Below are 13,041 nucleotides of genomic sequence, written 5' to 3'. Positions count from 1 at the left end.
TATTAGCATCTAGCTTGGTGAACACTTTCGCGTCGGCTAGCTGGCCCAAAACGTGATCCACAGCAGGCATCTGGAATCTCTCTTCGTACGTTTTTATTTAACTGAGTGTAGTCCACACAAATACGAAGGTCCGGTGGCGTCTTTTCGTCGGTATTAATTGCTTGTCTATTTTTAAGGACTATTACCATTGGGGCACACCAGTCAGTAGGTTCTTCTACTTTTGTTATGACTCCGTTTTGTACCATTCGATCAAATTCCAACTTAACCTCGTCCAATAGGGATATCGGGACTCTGCGCGGCGTTGACAGAGAGAATGGTCTTGCATTCGGCTCCAGTTCTATTTTATAAGAATTCTTCATTCTTCCTAGTCCATTGAATAACTTGGGAAACTCGACAACAGGATCTACGGCTTATTGCGTAGCTTTATCTCCTATGGTTGCTATTCTCTCAACTAGTTTCAAGTCCTCGCAGGCTGCTAATCCAAGGAGCGCTATCTGTAGATCGTAGATTACGCATAAGTCGTCTTTGATCTGCGAGTTTCTATGTCGTAATGTTGCTTGAATTCTTCCACCCACTTTTAGTTCTGTTCTTCCTGGACCGAATAACTGTTTCTCAGCTGGGAGTAGCGCAATATGACTGAGATGTTCTTCGTAAAATGCGATTGGAATTGCATTTACATCGGCTCCGGTATCCACCTTGAACATGACTGGTACTTGATTTATTTCTATGTTCACCGTCCATCTTCTTGCCTCTGGATTCGTTAGTGAGTCCAAATTGGCTACGCTCATCTGGGAATAGTTTGTCATCGTATGATTTTGATTTAACTGGTTTGATTCAATTCCCCCGGAAAACAGAGACGCCAAGCAGTAATCGTCCAAATCGGATGCTGGAGTAGGTTCTGTAGAAATTGCGCCCAGAAAAGCTCCCGTCTCAATTGTGTAGAGACTCTTCTTTCTACAGACTTTTGAGTAATGACCCGTCTTCTCGCATTGAAAACACTTGGCATTTTTGGCTGGACACTGTTCCCTTTCGTGTAATTGAAGGTCACCACAACGATGACATCCCTTTTCCTTGGTATTGCTGTGAGTCTTGCGAACAGCCTTTGTAGGTGCTGGGAATTTTCCAGTTGTGTGTACGTTAACGTAGGGTTTCTTGGAGGTTTTGCGATGTTGAGTAGCCCGTATACGATCGAGTTGCTTCATTGGTGCATGTAGATCTTGCTGTTCTCGTTGTCTGTCCTCCAAACTTCTTACTCGTTGTACTGCTTGTTCAAGAGTTAGCTTTTCGTCGTCCTGAAGACGTTCGGATAACCCTTTGTGTCTGATGCCAACCACAATCCGATCACGAATGAGTTCGTCTTTTAACGTACCGTAGTTGCAATGCTCAGCCAGAGCATAAACAGCAGTGATAAATTCATCAGCAGTCTCACCGTCACGTTGAGTACGCGTATTGAATTTCGCTCTGTCATAAATAACATTCCTCCGAATGATGAAATGATTTTCAAACTTTGTGATGACGGTGCACACAGTCATAGGATTCGCCATTACACACGTTGATGAAAGTCCGTTGTCCGCGATACTTTTATAAATCACTGAACACGAGAGACAGCTTTAAACGCGACGTTACTAACGTTAAGCCTTGGCTATAATGAAGAAAACCGAACTGACCTGACACCGATAATCGTCTTAGTTTATTTCTGACACCATGTTGTGTTTCTACTGATTTAGAAATACACAAACCGTTTGTTGTTTAATAAAGTTCATTTATTAATCGTAAAACTATACTGAGTCTATTGACCGCGTTATTTACATACATCATAGTATCGCGTACATGGTAATGACTAACTTAAGCAGTGTTGCCAATGTTTGAAAGTGGATTTTCCCACTTCCATTTGAAAAATTTCCCACATTTCCCACACCCCCTTTTTAGCCCCGCCCCCAGCTAAAATATGGTAGAAAAGTTACAGTCTTATTTATCTGTACTATTTTTTCCTGTTAGGTTTAATATGGAATATCACTGCGCATGGCTTTGACAATATGTACAAATGCGCCAAAACGCTATAAGGCTACTTTTTTCCAGCGCCAAATTTAAAATCACCGAATTTATTTCAAAATTTTCGAAAATGCAATAATTTTAACTGCACAGTCTGCACTATTAACACTTAAAGAGAAAAATTCCCACATTTGACCGATTTTGGGGAAAAATTACCTTTGTCCCACAGAGCCTAAAACCTTACCAAAATTTCCCGCGATGTGGGAAATTTCCCACACATTGGCAACACTGAACTTAAGCGGGAGGGAAAATCTCTTTATATACAATTCTAGGGCCTGGGGATAAGACGGTTCAGATCAAATCAGTTCACTCAACAGAGAATATTTGCCATTTCGCGCCCAAACCCCAAAAGTATCGGCCAGGAACCGTTAACCGTTTAGCGAAAGATTTCTCTCTCCCCACTTTCCTCACACGTGACACTTCGCCCTCTCAATCCTCAAGCGGTACGCGTCGCCTTGTTTCGTATGTTTTGAGATATTTCTACCTCTCGCGCCTAGCTCCGAAAAACCGAGATTTTTTGGGTCTGTACGAGCCAACCTAATAGTGCAATTTTTTTCGCATATACAGACCTTGGTCGATATCTATCTCGGATTACGATTTCGAATCGACAGACATTAATTGAAAACGACCTTATGGAATACCACTTTGGCATTTTTCGAAATCTTGTATCGAAATCGAAATGTTTTCGATCGAAATAAGCTTAGAGAATCGGGTCCCTGGTATGAGAATTGTAAATGTTTCAGCGGGTGTTTAAAAATTCATAGCTATATTTCCGTCGCGAGTCCTTGTTATTATATTTCCCCCGCCCCCACCCCCCGAGTAGTTTTTCAAGATTGAGGGGCAGAATGCGTTTACAGGGCCGGCCTTAAAGATTTGGAGGCCTTGAGCCAAATGCCAGAATGAGGCCTCCCAACCACGAGAAATTTTTTTTAGATCACTTTTATAATTTTTTAATATGAGCAGTGAAAGGACGTTTAGTATTATTTAGTGAAACGTGAAAATAGTATCTTAAGTACAATTGCATTATATAAAATCTATTTTACGAGCTTTAATATTCGCGAAGTCTTTGATCATTTCAGAATAGTCCAATAAAGATGCAGTATCTCTTTCAATTGAGATTAAAGCTAAACTGTTCAAGCGTTCCTGGGTCATCGTTCAACGTAAATAGGTTTTAATTAATTTCAGTTTTGAGAAACTTCTTTCGCCAGATGCAACAGTCAATAAAATTCGCAATGCCACTGAAACATTCGGAAATGTATCCACCAGCTTGTTTTCATAAATAAAATTAAGACCCTCAAGAGCCTAGGTTTTTGATGGAATCAGATGGGTGAACATTTTTAACTCGTTGCAAAGATCATAAGGATCAATATCTCCAGAGCCAGCCTCATCGGTTAAAATGGAATTTAATTTTTGGCAGAGTACCATAAGTTCTTCTGCACTCATTTGTTTCATCTTGTCGAAATCATAAAGAAACCCGAAATTCGTAGCGTGGCTTTTCATTTGATTGAATCTCTCTGTTATTGACATTAGAGCTTGGTCTAAGAGAACATTAAAAAACTCAATGCGAAATTTTTCTTTCGGATCCGTTATTGGCTCATCTTCATGTTCATAATCAAATAGCCTTTTCTTTTTTCTTCTTGGGACATTTGAAGCTTTTGGAAAAATAATTTCATCCTGACTCATTTCCAGTTTTACAGCCAATTCCCGAGCTGAATTTTGGGCGCGTTCAAAGCCATTAGCTTCGTATTCTTGTAAAAAAGAGACCGTCGTTTCCAATGATTGTAAAGCAACATCAAATTGCGTGTTATCACTTTGCATTATTTTACTCGCAATTATTTAACTTGCAATAGGAGATCGTACCAAATCACTAACGATATTAAAAACGGGAAACACTTGATTTGTCCCGCCAAAGATGACGCTTCGGTTCTTGCTTTAGGATCATTCGCATAATCGCATTTTCTGAAACTTCGATCAGCGCGTCATAAACTTCGCCTATTTGAAAGAGAATTGCTCGAACACTGTCTATTCGACATTCCCATCTTGTCTCAGATATTGGTTTCACAGTTAACTGGGTGACATGTTTTTTTAAGATTGCCCCCCTCTCTGTGTTGAGGCTGCAAAAAGTAAGTATATCAGATGCAAAATTCCAAAGAGTGTTCTTGCTCTAGTTGACGATTTCGCCATATCTCCTAGCAATAAATTTAGGCTATGGCATCCGCAAGGCACGAAAAAAGGCTTTCGGATTTATATCTAGTATTCGCTTCTGAACACCCATATTGCACCCCTTCATGTTGGCACCATTATCGTATCCTTGGCCACGACAGTCGGCTATTTTTAATTTAAATTCATCTAACTTCGTCAGGCAAACTTCACTTAAATTTAGACCAGTACTGCTATCAACTGATAGATAACCCAAAAAATATTCAACCACTTGCACTGGCAACGAATTAACATTGACTATTCGTAGAATCATAGTCATTTGTTCTTGGTGATTGATGTCTGGAGTACAATCCAAGATGATAGAAAAATATTTTGAATCTCGAATATTGCACAAAATTCTTTGTAAAATCTTTGCTCCCATTAATTCGATTAACTCGTTCTGAATTCTTTTTCCTAAATAATGGTCGTGGATTTCCTCATTTTTAATGCGCCGTAAATGTTCTTGCATCACAGGGTCGTACTTTCCAAGTAATTCGATCAACCCCAAAAAGTTTCCATTATTTGGCTCGTAAAGCCGATCGCAGCTTCCTCGAAATGCTAAATTCCTTTGAGAAAGAAATTCCACTACGGAAATTATTCGTTGTAACACATTATTCCAATGCAGTCGCTCATTGTTCATTATTTCATGCGTTTTTTGTCTATTGTTGATGTAGTCTTCAAGCGTTTTTCAATTCAAACCACATTTTCATTCCATCTTCGACGTGTTTTGCAGATTTTTCATGTTCGCTTAAAATACTCGACATATGCTTCCAGTCGTTATTTCCATCGGTTGTAAGCTTAATTTTGGAATCAGAAAATAACTTACACGAAAAACAACACGCCGCATTCTTACTAACTGAATAAACTAGCCATTGACGAGATGCAATTTCGCCATTTTTAAGCTTCCTCTCAAAAAATTCATTGGAAAAACGGCGGTGTCTTCCATGATCAGATTTTCTATCTTTAGGATATTTATATTGACTGCTTGGTCGAAATGGGCCCTTTTCAACAATAAATACACGCTGTTGTTCATTCATTGACACGGGCCATAAACCAGGATCATTGGCATCAATTGCTCCTTCAAATGGTGAAATTGCCACCTTAGTTTCATCATCTGCACTGCTATTATTGGACTTGGATTCTTGAGACTGATTGATAGCGCGTGAATGGCTTGATAGGTTATCGCGAATTTCATTTTCCTGAATTTGGTAACTAGTACTAGGCGCTGATTTCACTGAAACAGGATCGAAATCTGATTCTTCGGAACTCAAATTTGATTCGTCCGTAACCGATGGCGTAGCAGCTTTTCTTTTCTTCACAAATGCTAACAAAGTGCCTTTTTTGAGATTCCAAAAATTTTTCTTCTTTAGATTTCTTTTTCCGTTTAGCCGCGCCTGATTCTTGATTCGGGCGAAATCGCTAGGACATATTTTACGTTTTTCTTGTAATTTATTTATTAAACATAACTTGCTGTAAAAAGTTTAATAGAAATTGGCAAACAAAGGAGGGTTAAGAAGACACGACGCTACTGTGAAACTAAAACTAAAAAACTCGCGCTTGCGCGGTAGCTGGAATTCGTCGGGAGGCGGAAAGCCATTTAGAAACTCCTACCCCCAGTCCCGTTTTTTCTTCGCATTTCACATAGTGCCCCTATCTTTACCAAATAGCTAAGTTTCCTTCCCAGACACGCTAGCAGCAAGGAGGCTAGCGCTGCGGCTCCGGGGAATTTTTGAATGCTGCGTGTGTGTAGAGTCGCTTTAAAAAGCTTTTGTTGACAAAGCTGTAGCTTCTGCTCTTTTTATTTTTACCCTAGAGTTAGAACTTGGAGCTCTGCCCTTCCACGTAAAATAAAAATTGTAAAATATTCTAATCTATATCTCCCTTTCTGAAGATAATTACTATAACACATGAACTCAAGTGGCGGCCCCTGTCAGGTGGTGGCCCCGGGCAATTTTCAAATTTTCTAAAAATGTTTGACCAAATTACGGCGGGTTTAGAATTTTTTCACTATTTTTTTCGAACTCCCCGTGGTCTAATTAATCAGAATCAAGTGTTGGTTAGGTTAGTTAGACAAAGTAAAATCCAACCGGGCTGGTTTTGAAATTTGGGGGGAGGGCCTGGCGTATGACTACCGAATCGTGTACAAGAAATCAAAGGAGTCAGCTTTTAACATAGCTGTCTATGGGGAGAGTAACATAGGAAATTTTTCGGAAAATAACTGTTAGTTTGTAGGAGGCTACGTCCAAACAACATCATGAAGTGTGACGGGACAAAATATTTTATTATTTTATAACTTTATTTCGCTCTAATGTTGTTTCATATTAAAAAAATTTACATGAAATTCCTTCGTTTACTTTAGCATGCGTTTTAGTTAATATTAATTCAGTTATAAACTTCGAAAATTACACGCCAAAGAGGCATAACATAAAAATGAGCTAGAAAAAAATAAAATGAGTTTTATTTTTTAGAGAGCTGGTTTTCTTCTTAGCTCAAGAGTCATAGTTTTACAGTTGTATTGTTCAAGTTTCTTTTTGAACTCATCAATGTCAATTTCTTCTGCCAACTTTTTAAGATCTATTCCCGCTGTACTAAACATAGCTATAAGTTCTTGCATTTTTCGTAATTTTGTGTCATCGGGAGTTTCAGTACCATTATTTATTTCGTTCAGGCTTTCATTACCATTATTAATTTCGTTCAGGCTTTCATTACCATTATTAATTTCGTTCAGGCTTTCATTACCATTATTTATTTCGTTCAGGCTTTCATTACCATTATTAATTTCGTTCAGGCTTTCATTACCATAATTAATTTCGTTAAGGCTTTCATTAAGATTATTAATTTCGTTCAGGCTTTCATTACCATTATTAATTTCGTTCAGGCTTTCATTAACATCATTAATTTCGTCCAGGCTTTCATTACCATCATTAGGCTCGTCCAGGCTTTCATTTCCATTTTTAGGCTCGTAAAGGCTTTCATTAACATTATTAGGTTCGTCCAGGCTTTCATTACCATTATTAGGTTCGTCCAGGCTTTCATTACCATTATCAGGCTCGTTCAGCCTTTCATTACCATTATCAGGCTCGTTCAGCCTTTCATTACCATTACCTGGAGATGCTTTACTTGATGACTTTTCAATGGAATCAACCTGAGATGCTTTGCTTGATGATTTTTCATTTGAAACAATTCTCTCCTTCGTAATTTTGTTTTGAGATTTCTTCACAGTTTGTCTACTGCCATTGTTAGGTCGACAATTTTTGGGTGATTCCTTTGTACTTCTTTCCCGACCCGTAGAATAGCTCCTTAATCTTTTGTGTGACACCACCTCTGTTTGCTCTTTAACAGAGGTAGATTTACCTTTGTCTTTATCAGAGGAAGATTCAGCTTCATTAATTTTATTTGTTTCAGAGACAGAGCGTCTATAGGATTCTATTACAGATTGAATCACTTGATTGGTACATTCAATCTCTGATTCGTCAATGGAAACAACTGGAGATGCTTTGCTTGATGACTTTTCAATGGAATCAACCTGAGATGCTTTGCTTGGTGATTTGTCATTTGAAACAATTCCCTCATTTTTAAACTTGTTTTGAGATTTCTTCACAGTTTGTCTACTGCCATTGTTAGGTCGACAATTTTTGGGTGATTCCTTTGTACTTCTTTCCCGACCCGTAGAAGAGCTCCTTGATCTTTTGTTAGACGCCACCTCTGTTTGCTCTTTTTCAGAGGTAGATTTACCTTTGTCATTATCAGAGGTAGATTCAGCTTCATTAATTTTATTTGTTTCAGAGACAGAGCGTCTATAGGATTCTATTACAGATTGAATCACTTGATTGGTACATTCAATCTCTGATTCGTCAATGGAAGAAACTGGAGATGCTTTACTTGACTTGTCAATGGAATAAACCTGAGATGCTTTGCTTGGTGATTTGTCATTTGAAACAATTCGCTCCTTTGTAAATTTGATCTGAGATTTCTTCACAGTTTGTCTAATGTCACTGCTAGGTCGACAATTTTTCGGTGATTCCTTTGTACTTCTTTCCCGACCCGTAGAAAAGCTCCTTAATCTTTTGTTAGACGCCACCTCTGTTTGCTCTTTAACAGAGGTAGATTTACCTTTGTCTTTATCAGAGGTAGATTCAGCTTCATTAATTTTATTTGTTTCAGAGACAGAGCGTCTATAGGGTTCTATTACAGATTGAATCACTTGATTGGTACATTCAATCTCTGATTCGTCAATGGAAACAACAGGAGATGCTTTGCTTGATGACTTTTCAATGGAATCAACCTGAGATGCTATGCTTGGTGATTTGTCATTTGAAACAATTCCCTCCTTTTTAAACTTGTTTTGAGATTTCTTCACAGTTTGCCTAATTTCACTGCTAGGTCGACCATTTTTGGGTGATTCCTTTGTACTTCTTTCCCGACCCGTAGAAGAGCTCCTTAATCTTTTGTTAGACGCCACCTCTGTTTGCTCTTTAACAGAGGTAGATTTACCTTTGTCTTTATCAGAGGTAGATTTACCTTTGTCTTTATCAGAGGTAGATTTACCTTTGTCTTTATCAGAGGTAGATTTACCTTTGTCTTTATCAGAGGTAGATTTACCTTTGTCTTTATCAGAGGTAGATTTACCTCTGTCTTTATCAGATGTAGATTCAGTTTCAATAATTTTATTTTTTTCAGAGACAGAACGTCTATAGGAATTTATTACAGATTGAATCACTTGACTGGTACATTCAATCTCTGATTCGTCAATGGAAACAACTGGAGATGCTTTGCTTGATGATTCGTCATTTGAAACCATTCGCTTCTTTTTAACTTTGTTCTGAGATTTCTTCACAGTTTGTCGTATGTCGCTGCTAGGTCGACAATTTTTCGGTGATTCCTTTGTACTTTTTTCCGGAACAGTAGAAAAGCTCCTTAATCTTTTCTTTGACACCACCTCTGTCTGCTCTTTATCAGAGGTAGATTTACCCCTGTCTTTATCTTTGGTAGAGCTTTTACATCCCTTTGTAGCCTTACTCTTTGTTCGCCCTCTAGAAGAGCTCATAGACTGTTCAATGCAATCAGGCATAACTACAGTCTCTTTACTCTCATGATTGAATTCTTGTTCGTTTTTGGAGTCTGCTTTTTCTTCCCTCGAATTCCTCGGACGTTTTTTGACTGTCTTAGTCCAGCTTTCAATATTGGAATTTGAGAGTCTTTCAATTGTAACACAGGCTTCTGTTAAATTAAAATCCTCAACAGTTTTGTCCTCTGTCACCTGACAACCAGTAGGTAATGTAGCCTTAGCTCTCCTTCCTGTCGCTCTTTGGTTTGAAACACAGGGGGTTAAACAAACAGTTTCAAGAGTCTTGGGAGCTTTATCATCCGTCGGTTGAATACCAGTTGGCAATGTAGCCTTAGCCTTAGCTCTCCCTAGAATGGGAGTATGCATTTTGATAGCTGCTCCTGATGGAAGTTTTTGAGTGTTTTTAGAGTCTTTAAGTCCATTAATGAAGGGTCCGGAACTAGCGAAATCTGGTTTATCGGTTGAACCGTTTGTTTCAGAGTCGGTTGATACCAAACCAAAACCATCATCAGATATAGGGCCATCTTGGAAACCAACAGTCATTGCCTCTTTGAGTTTAACCTTTTTCTTAGTTTTTTTCCTTATTGTTTTAGATGCTGATTTTGGTACTTCATCGTATCTTGATAATGATGCAAGGGGAAATTTCGAACTATCTAATCTTGACATGTTTAATTTAAAGAGCCCTCCGTATTTGGCAATTTATTAAGGTTTAATAGAGCCGGTTCAATGTTACTTTCGTCTTTTTTCGGCACTAAAACTTCCAAATAAGCCATAATTTAACAAGAAAGCAGTGTAAATTTTGAATTATGAAAGCCATGGTCTTGGTAGTTGATAGTTTTGCTAATATAACCAAAATTACAATTAACTTAACTTGAACTATCCATTTCTTGGTAGGATTGCACTTTACGTGACCCACCCAACTAACAATGGTTTCTAGTTAATTGGACCATGAGGAGTCCGAAAAAAATAGTTAAAAAATTATTTGGCCGCCGCAAGTTGGTCAAAAATTTTTTTGAAAATTTTAAAATCCATGCACTTACCGCCATTGAAGTCGCTATCCGCTTAACGCATTCTGCACTCAATCTTGCAAAATAATCCGAGGGTGACTGTGAAAAATTGACGTACTCGCGCCGGAGTTATAGCTATGGAATTTTTTAGGCTTACGGAAACCGTTCATTTCTTATAAAAGGACGGAAATATAAATGCGAGAAAAACTGCAATGTTTTGGGGAAATCTTTGAAATTTTGGGAAATGCCGTCAAATTTTTTTGGGAACTTGATAAATGTGAAGGACGATATTTTGGAAAAGGTGTCAAATTATTCGGGAATTTGATAAATGTGAATGACGATATTTTGGAAAGGTGTCAAATTATTCGGGAATTTGATAAATGTGAATGACGATATTTTGGAAAAGGTGTCAAATTATTTGGGAATTTGATAAATGTGAATGACGATATTTTGGAAAGGTGTCAAATTATTCGGGAATTTGATAAATGTGAATGACGATATTTTGGAAAAGGTGTCAAATTATTTGGGAATTTGATAAATGTGAAGGACAATATTTTGGAAAAGGTGTCATATTATTCGGGAATTTGACAAATATGAAGGACGATATTTTGGAAAAGGTGTCATGTTATTCGGGAATTTGACAAATGTGAAGGACGATATTTTGGAAAAGGTGTCATATTATTCGGGAATTTGATAAATGTGAAGGACAATATTTTGGAAAAGGTGTCAAATTATTCCTGAATTTGATAAATGTGAAGGACGATATTTTGGAAAAGGTGTCATATTATTCGGGAATTTGATAAATGTGAAGGACAATATTTTGGAAAAGGTGTCAAATTATTCCTGAATTTGATAAATGTGAAGGACGATATTTTGGAAAAGGTGTCATATTATTCGGGAATTTGACAAATGTGAAGGACGATATTTTGGAAAAGGTGTCATATTATTCGGGAATTTGATAAATGTGAAGGACGATATTTTGAAAAAGGTGTCAAATTATTCCTGAATTTGATAAATATGAAGGACGAAATTTTGGAAAAGGTGTCATATTATTCGGGAATTTGACAAATGTGAAGGACGATATTTTGGAAAAGGTGTCATATTATTCGGGAATTTGATAAATGTGAAGGACGATATTTTGAAAAAGGTGTCAAATTATTCCTGAATTTGATAAATATGAAGGACGAAATTTTGGAAAAGGTGTCATATTATTCGGGAATTTGACAAATGTGAAGGACGATATTTTGGAATATGTGTCATTATTCGGGAATTTGATAAATGTGAAGGACGATATTTTGAAAAAGGTGTCAAATTATTCCTGAATTTGATAAATATGAAGGACGAAATTTTGGAAAAGGTGTCATATTATTCGGGAATTTGACAAATGTGAAGGACGATATTTTGAAAAAGGTGTCAAATTATTCCTGAATTTGATAAATATGAAGGACGAAATTTTGGAAAAGGTGTCATATTATTCGGGAATTTGACAAATGTGAAGGACGATATTTTGGAAAAGGTGTCATATTATTCGGGAATTTGATAAATGTGAAGGACGATATTTTGAAAAAGGTGTCAAATTATTCCTGAATTTGATAAATATGAAGGACGAAATTTTGGAAAAGGTGTCATATTATTCGGGAATTTGACAAATGTGAAGGACGATATTTTGGAAAAGCCGTCAAATTATCCCTGGATTTGATAAATGTGAAGGACAAAATTTTGGAAAAGGCGTCAAATTATTCATGAGTTTGGTAAATGTGAAGGACGATATTTTGGAAAAGGCATCAAATTATTCCTGAATTTGGTAAATGTAAAGGACGATATTTTTGAAAAGGTGTTTACATTTATCAAATTGCCGAAAAATAGGCACTCTTTCCAAAATATAGTTGCAATGACTACCAAAATATTGATGTTGACGTTTGTTAATTGACCAATAGTTTGTCGCCTTTTCCAAAATATAGTTGAAATAAATTGACGCCTTTTCCAAAATATAGTTGAAATAAATTGACGCCTTTTCCAAAATATAGTTGAAATAAATTGACGCCTTTTCCAAAATATAGTTGAAACAAATTGACGCCTTTTCCAAAATATAGTTGAAATAAATTGGCGCCTTTTCCAAAATATTGTTGAAATAAATTGGCGCCTTTTCCAAAATATAGTTGAAATAAATTGGCGCCTTTTCCAAAATATAGTTGAAATAAATTGGCGCCTTTTCCAAAATATAGTCGAAATAAATTGGCGCCTTTTCCAAAATATAGTCGAAATAAATTGGCGCCTTTTCGAAAATATAGTCGAAATAAATTGACGCCTTTTCTAAAATATAGTTGAAATAAATTGGCGCCTTTTCCAAAATATAGTCGAAATAAATTGGCGCCTTTTCCAAAATATAGTCGAAATAAATTGACGCCTTTTCCAAAATATAGTTGAAATAAATTGACGCCTTTTCCAAAATATAGTCGAAATAAATTGACGCCTTTTCCAAAATATAGTTGAAATAAATTGACGCCTTGTCCAAAATATGGTTGAAATAAATTGACGCCTTTTCCAAAATATAATTGAAATAAATTAACGCCATTTCCAAAATATAATTGAAATAAATTGACGCCTTTTCCAAAATATAGCTGAAATAAATTGAAGCCTTTTCCAATATATTGATGTTGACATTTGCTAACTGCCCAATAATTTGTCGCCTTTCCGAAATATTGTTGAAATAAA

The 13,041-nt window shown here is 36.8% G+C and overlaps 4 protein-coding genes across 6 annotated transcripts; all 4 read right to left on the bottom strand.

Annotated features, from left to right (window-relative positions):
- Positions 1–410: 410 nt before the first annotated feature.
- LOC149707889 (uncharacterized) lies at positions 411–1,845 on the bottom strand. The gene has a single exon (XM_089864157.1). The coding sequence runs from the start codon at positions 1,542–1,544 to the stop codon at positions 411–413; it is 1,134 nt and encodes a 377-aa protein (XP_089720283.1). The 5' UTR covers positions 1,545–1,845.
- A 1,509-nt stretch (positions 1,846–3,354) lies between these two features.
- On the bottom strand, positions 3,355–3,870 carry LOC149707888 (uncharacterized). Its single transcript, XM_089863825.1, has one exon. It carries the CDS (start codon positions 3,868–3,870, stop codon positions 3,355–3,357), a length of 516 nt encoding a protein of 171 aa, XP_089719951.1.
- Positions 3,871–4,258: 388 nt separating this feature from the next.
- On the bottom strand, positions 4,259–4,891 carry LOC149707887 (zinc finger MYM-type protein 1-like). The gene has a single exon (XM_089863824.1). The coding sequence runs from the start codon at positions 4,889–4,891 to the stop codon at positions 4,259–4,261; it is 633 nt and encodes a 210-aa protein (XP_089719950.1).
- A 1,637-nt stretch (positions 4,892–6,528) lies between these two features.
- Positions 6,529–9,985, bottom strand: LOC149707886 (uncharacterized). 3 transcript variants are annotated; one of them, XM_089864156.1, is made up of 3 exons: positions 8,881–9,985; positions 7,300–8,772; positions 6,529–7,269 (listed from the first exon to the last, which is right to left on the bottom strand). In XM_089864156.1, exons 1-3 carry the CDS (start codon positions 9,983–9,985, stop codon positions 6,716–6,718), a joined length of 3,132 nt encoding a protein of 1,043 aa, XP_089720282.1. In that variant the 3' UTR covers positions 6,529–6,715. The 3 variants fall into 3 exon arrangements, with proteins under 3 accessions (XP_089720282.1, XP_089720280.1, XP_089720281.1); XM_089864154.1 differs by having other exon boundaries at positions 6,529–8,772; XM_089864155.1 differs by having other exon boundaries at positions 6,529–8,745.
- Positions 9,986–13,041: the final 3,056 nt, after the last annotated feature.

The sequence above is a fragment of the Phalangium opilio genome, unplaced genomic scaffold (genome assembly GCF_054372755.1).
Source record: "Phalangium opilio isolate 3A_F unplaced genomic scaffold, DU_Popi_V2 ptg000013l_1, whole genome shotgun sequence".
NCBI classification, from domain to species: Eukaryota; Metazoa; Arthropoda; class Arachnida; order Opiliones; family Phalangiidae; genus Phalangium; species Phalangium opilio.
This window is presented reverse-complemented; position numbering and strand designations above follow the sequence as displayed.

Bases quoted from the DNA above. Each gene is read 5' to 3' on its own strand.
- LOC149707887 (XM_089863824.1), bottom strand. From the start codon at position 4,891: ATGAACAATGAGCGACTGCATTGGAATAATGTGTTACAACGAATAATT.
- LOC149707888 (XM_089863825.1), bottom strand. From the start codon at position 3,870: ATGCAAAGTGATAACACGCAATTTGATGTTGCTTTACAATCATTGGAA.
- LOC149707889 (XM_089864157.1), bottom strand. From the start codon at position 1,544: ATGGCGAATCCTATGACTGTGTGCACCGTCATCACAAAGTTTGAAAAT.
- LOC149707886 (XM_089864154.1), bottom strand. From the start codon at position 9,985: ATGTCAAGATTAGATAGTTCGAAATTTCCCCTTGCATCATTATCAAGA. The intron at 8,773-8,880 runs GTAAATCTACCT...ATAAAGACAAAG, and splicing joins TACATCTGATAAAGACAGAG to GTAAATCTACCTCTGATAAA.